Source organism: Elephantulus edwardii, unplaced genomic scaffold (genome assembly GCF_000299155.1).
Source record: "Elephantulus edwardii isolate Elephantulus edwardi_28Jun2011 unplaced genomic scaffold, EleEdw1.0 scaffold00091, whole genome shotgun sequence".
Lineage (NCBI taxonomy): Eukaryota > Metazoa > Chordata > Mammalia > Macroscelidea > Macroscelididae > Elephantulus > Elephantulus edwardii.
The window spans coordinates 809616-815028 of record NW_006399841.1 but is presented as its reverse complement, the minus strand read 5'-3'; the positions used below and the strand labels follow the sequence as shown (position 1 = coordinate 815028).

Here is a 5413-nt window from a genome sequence, read left to right as displayed (position 1 = left end):
CCTGAGCCAGGGCACTTGTCTGGAAGGTCTCAACATGCATTCATGCAAAATCGTAAATAACATTGCCACGCTCTACGCAGTACTGCATAGAGGATGACCTTGACCCTTCAGTTACTTCCTTGCCCTGGATCCCTGGGAGTTCTGGTTCTGAGAAGTTAGTCTGGGTAAATGTGAGCTCTGGTTATAGCCATCATGAAAGGACCGTCTGATCTTGAAATTCAAGTTCAAAGTCACACTGGAGATGCTCTTGGTCATAAATCCTGTTGGTGTATTGAAGTCTCTCCAGAGGTGGGCACCAACTGCAGGTCCTGCCAGTTCTGTCAGAGTGACCGATGACATGCATTGGGGAGGTGCTGGCTGGGTGCCGTCTTTAACGGGGAAGACTTGTCATAGATGAGAAGGATACAGCAGAATTGACTATGTCCATGCTGGGACGTCCCTCAATGGGGCTCTTGGGCAGGTGTCTCCTTCCTTGTGGTTTCATCTTCATTGTGGATTGAGCTGGATGTGCTCATCTGGGCCCTGTCACTCAGGCCTCTAGTGACACTGTCATAAGACGGTGGGAATGATGTGACCGATGAAGTTTCCGATTTGTCTGGGAGTGCGCAATTCTCATCGGTCATGAATGCAACCAAACCTTCCTCTGTGGGTGACCCAGGCCCCTCCTCTTCCCTCGGCACACCTGAGGGGTGGGACACTGTCAGGATCCGGTGCAGCACGTAGCTCCGATAGGCCTTTTGGATGACAGTGGCTGAAATGTCCTCTTGTTTCCACCGCAGTGTAGTGGCTATTGGTTCATAGGATGCACTTGAGAGATTAGTTGCCATAAACTTCTCCTCCATATTTGCCTTCAGCGAGTCCAACTCCCCAGATTCTCCCAACACGTTCTTGGTGAAGGCAAAAAGGATATCCAAGCAGTGGATCTTGTCTCCAGGAACCAACGGCAGGTCCATCTGGATTAACATATTCTGATTGGGTTTGGGGATTCGCAGGGGGCCAGTGAGGGTGTCTGCAAAGTCCGAGAGGGCAGAAAAGGTAATGAACTGCGTGGCCTCGGGGTCGAACTTCTCCCACGTCTCGTAGAACATGTCGAAGTCATCCTCGCTCAGCGGCTCAGTGCTCTCCTCCGTGGCCACGTTGAAGTTCTCCAGAATCACGGCGATGTACATGTTGACCACAATGAGGAAGGAGATGATGAGGTAAGTGGTGAAGAAGACGATGCCCACACCGGGGCTCCCGCAGTCCCCCCTGGTGTCATTGCGCACGGGCTTATTTGGGTCGCAGTAGGGAGGCCCGGTGTTGAGGATGGGGCTGAGGAGCCCGTCCCAGCCGGCCGACGTGGTGATCTGGAACAGACACAGCATGCTGTTGGCGAAGGTCCGGAAGTTGAACATGTCGTCGATGCCGGCCTCTGGCCTCACATGGGGGAAGCTGGCCATGCCGAAGATGGAGTAGATGAACATGACGAGGAAGAGGAGCAGGCCGATGTTGAAGAGCGCGGGCAGGGACATCATGAGGGCGAAGAGCAGCGTCCGGATGCCCTTGGCTGCTCGGATGAGCCTGAGGATGCGACCGATGCGGGCCAGGCGGATGACACGGAAAAGGGTCGGGGAGAAGAAATTTGCAAGTGACTTCATGATCGCAGAAAGCACCAGGCCTTGAAAAGGGGAAGGGGTGGAGAGGACATAATTAGTGCCTCCAGCAGTGAGATCTGACAGAGTTGACCGCATGCCCTCCTCTCTGCTGGCCGTGGATTTCCAAGTGACCACCCCCCGGGCCCTCTGAACCTGGCCTAGGAGCTGGCACAGAAGGGGCCATCAGGAACTGTCCACTGCCCACACAAATCCGCTTTCCCTCAAATGTCTCAGCCTGGCTGCCATGTTGTTTTTACCTTCATCTGGAAAAATGCCTGTTCTTGGTTTAACCTTCACTCTCCTTAGCCAGTCCCCTTCTGTGGTCGCCATGCTCAATGCCACACGCTCACAGTTTTTGTCCGTTTTCATCTATGACCCAGATCCCACCCTTCCCGGAGAATGCCATCTTTGGGTCATGTTTTGCTTCCATCATGGCCTTCTGCTCTTTGGAGTCTAGGACCCCTATGACGCATCTCCTCACCTCCTGCTGTGAAGATTGACTCTGTTCCTGGCACAAGTCCTGTGGCTAATTGTACAGAGTCTGCTATTAATTATAAGGGGGGCCGAGGAGTCAGGGAATTGCTGACAGCTAAGGCAGGATGGCTTTGAGTGGCCAGCTGTCTGCATAATGGCTTATATTTGCTGCTTTCATTTCCAGCTGTGTTTGAACATTGTTAATGCCTGAGGATGGGTTTGTTTAGGGTCAGTGACAACCCCTTACCCCAATTGTGAACAAGGTTAGAAAGATGAAGAATGGGATTTCTTACTCTAACGTAGTTAACTTGAAGGGTTTTAAAGTCTGGTCTTAAGAGACCTGTAGAGATCTATTGATGGCACAAACTGATGAGACAAGTCTTTTGGCTAAGAGACGAGTCAAGGTCTCTTAGGACAAACAGTGAGGCGTGCAAATAGTCCCCTCACTCTTGGCAAAATTCCCTTGGTCCTCTTCTCCTGCCGCCCTCTCCCTTTGCCATGTGAACACAGATGGTCACTGTATTGTGTTGGACGGCTGAGGGAACTTAGATGCAACTTGGGAGATCATTATATATTTGGAGCTTAAAAAGAATCATTGTGTGATAGCGACTCCCTCAAAGTTCAGGTTAACTGGGAAATTTTTCCAGATAGTGGGGTATGTTATGTAACTATATATAATATAATTTATAATAATATAATATAATATAATATAATATAATATAATATAATATAATCCACAAAGATTCTGCCAACCCACGGGTGTACATCATAATTTAAGTTACACCAAGGCCAGGATATATAGGGGAATGAATTCACATACTTTAGCAATTAGACTCCTAATACTTGTGTTGCTGGGATGTTGAGGAGAGGAAGGGAAGGGAAGGGAGATGGGAGACGGGAAAGAGAAAGGAGAGAAGGATGGATAGGGGAGTTCTATGGACAAGCTGTTTCACTGCTGTGTGTGTGAGGGTTTTCTGCCCAGTGGACAGTATTGCTGTGTAATTCATGGGGGCTGGTAGTTAGAGTCCCCCCATCATAGGTATATTGAGTATATTTTTATTTGGGAATAGAAAGCGACATGCAAAGTCACATAAGCAAACTTCCTTCTCTACCATCAAGTTCCTTTAGGAACCCTCACTTTGGAGATAAAAACTTAGCAACAGCCAAACCAAAGCCAAGAACTAATCAACCTCCCTTAACAAACAAACAAAATCCAAGGCTAAGTTTCAACACCAAAGTGAAGGAATTGAGTCAAACTTTCAGGTTGTACTTAGATGCTATTAACTCTTGATGTTAAACCACCAGAAGATGAAATCTGTAGGTAAACTCTGATAGAAAAGTAACACATCAGGATACATCAGATCAGGATACACTTCAGATGTGAAATGAAACAGGTGACCTTGCGCTCGGCCTTTATCGGGTCAATTTCTTGCTTGCCCATGGGAGGCAGCTAGATCATTGGAAGCACATAGTCTGCTCGTCACTCATTTCTGTGTGTTGTGAAATGTGTGACCTTGACAGCTTTCTTAATATCTCTGTGACTCTGTTTAAAAGTGTAAAATGAGAGTAACATACGCTTCATAGGGGACTCTGTGTGGTTTCATGGAGCCCAGCTCAGTGTTAGAAATAAATGAGTTCTCAGATATGGTGGTTCCATTCCCCACATTAGTCTGTGACTCTATTCCTTTCCTCTGAATACCAGAGACTTCCAAAATACTGGGTTTGTTACACAGTAATGCTCACAGGAGGCCATAATAACCTTGATCTCTTGGTATTGAACCCTTGGCTTTGATAGCATTCATATTCCCTAAGTGAGCAGATATAGAGATACTTGACTTCAGAGCTTTGGCATACCAGTGGTTTGAACAACCTCTTCATCTCCTTTCACTCTGCTGGAAAAACCGTTCCTTTTTCCAGGAAATCTTGTATGATTCCCCTCACATCACACCTGCCGCCCTCTTTTTTGAAGAGTAAAAAGCAAGGGCCATGAGCAAGTTATCATTTTGTAGTATTAGGGTCTTTGGAGGAGTGATTATTTGCTCTCCGTTCCCGAGGATAGAATGTCTTTAAGTGAGAGAGCAGCCAAAGTGCATGTAAAATCTACTACTCTTGGAAAACAACAAATAACAGGGCTCTTTTCGCATACAGTAGGAATAAAAAAATCTTTTTGGTTAGGCCTTCATGTTGAAAAGTCTATCTTTATACGTCCCAAAGTGGAGGCTGAGCTCCCCTCCCCAAAATATGGCACCCACTTACTCCCAATGGAGAGGACCACGACGATGAAGTCGAACACATTCCAGCCGTTGGTGAAGTAGTACTGTCTCAGGGCGAACATCTTCATGACACACTCCCCCGTGAAGACGGCCACAAAGAACTGGTTGATCTTGTTGAGGACTTTGGTCTTTTCTTCACTCTGCTCATCAGTTTCCACCATCATGGTGATCATGTTGAGGCAGATGAGGACCATGATGACGACGTCAAAAGCTTGTCTGGTCACAATGTCAAAGACAAAGCCTTGGTACTTGTTCTGAGAAAACAAGAGATGTTGGTGTCAGGGCCTCAGCACCAAGAGAAACCAGGGATCTGGAGACACTGCGTGCTACCCAAATGTGCAGAGTGTCTTATTGCTGTCATTCTGTATTCAAACGGAAGCTAAGCTCTGTCTTTACCACTTCCAAAATTTCACTCGTCATTGATTCTATTTCATTGTTCTATCTCAAGTCATCATCACCTCTCTTTGTCCCTTGAAGTCAACATACTCGTGTTTTCAATGCTCTTCTGATACCTCATCTGACTCTAAATTCCATTTAAATAGAGAGCCATGTCTCTCAAGTCTTACTCCCTCTTTGGAATTTTCCTCAATCACATCATACCACACTGCTCTGCCCCTTCTTCAAGTAGCCACAGCATTTACAGCACCAGTCTTGAGTTTAAGTATTTAATGTAGGTAACTTTTCTTCTCTTTTAGATAATCAGTAAGCTATTTGAGGGCAGGGGACAAGTGTTGTTCAACTTAGTGTCCTTATTTTACTCTATAGTAAGAATTCAACAGTTTTGGAAACAACCTAAGTGCCCATCAACAAATGAATGGATAGAGAGGCCCTGGTATATTCACACAATGGAATATCACGCTGCATTGGAAAACAAGGAACTCATGTAATATTATACAAAATGGGTGACCCTGGAGGACATTATGCTGAGTGAAATATCTCAGTCACAGAAGGACAAATACTGCATGGTGCCACTGTTGTAAAACAGGACTGACATTGGGGTTGGGGGGAAACTGAGAAAGATGGGATAAATGA

The 5413-nt window shown here is 46.4% G+C and overlaps 1 protein-coding gene across 1 annotated transcript in view; it reads right to left on the bottom strand.

The window, feature by feature from the left end:
• Nucleotides 1-440: 440 nt before the first annotated feature.
• The window catches only part of SCN10A (sodium channel, voltage-gated, type X, alpha subunit), a 127240-nt gene continuing 122267 nt past the window's right edge, over nucleotides 441-5413 (bottom strand). Inside the window, exons 26-27 of the mRNA XM_006890648.1 lie at nucleotides 4365-4635; nucleotides 441-1657 (exon numbers count right to left, since the gene is read on the bottom strand). Coding sequence (XP_006890710.1) covers nucleotides 441-1657; nucleotides 4365-4635 — 1488 coding nt within the window. The remainder of the gene's footprint in view (nucleotides 1658-4364; nucleotides 4636-5413) is intronic.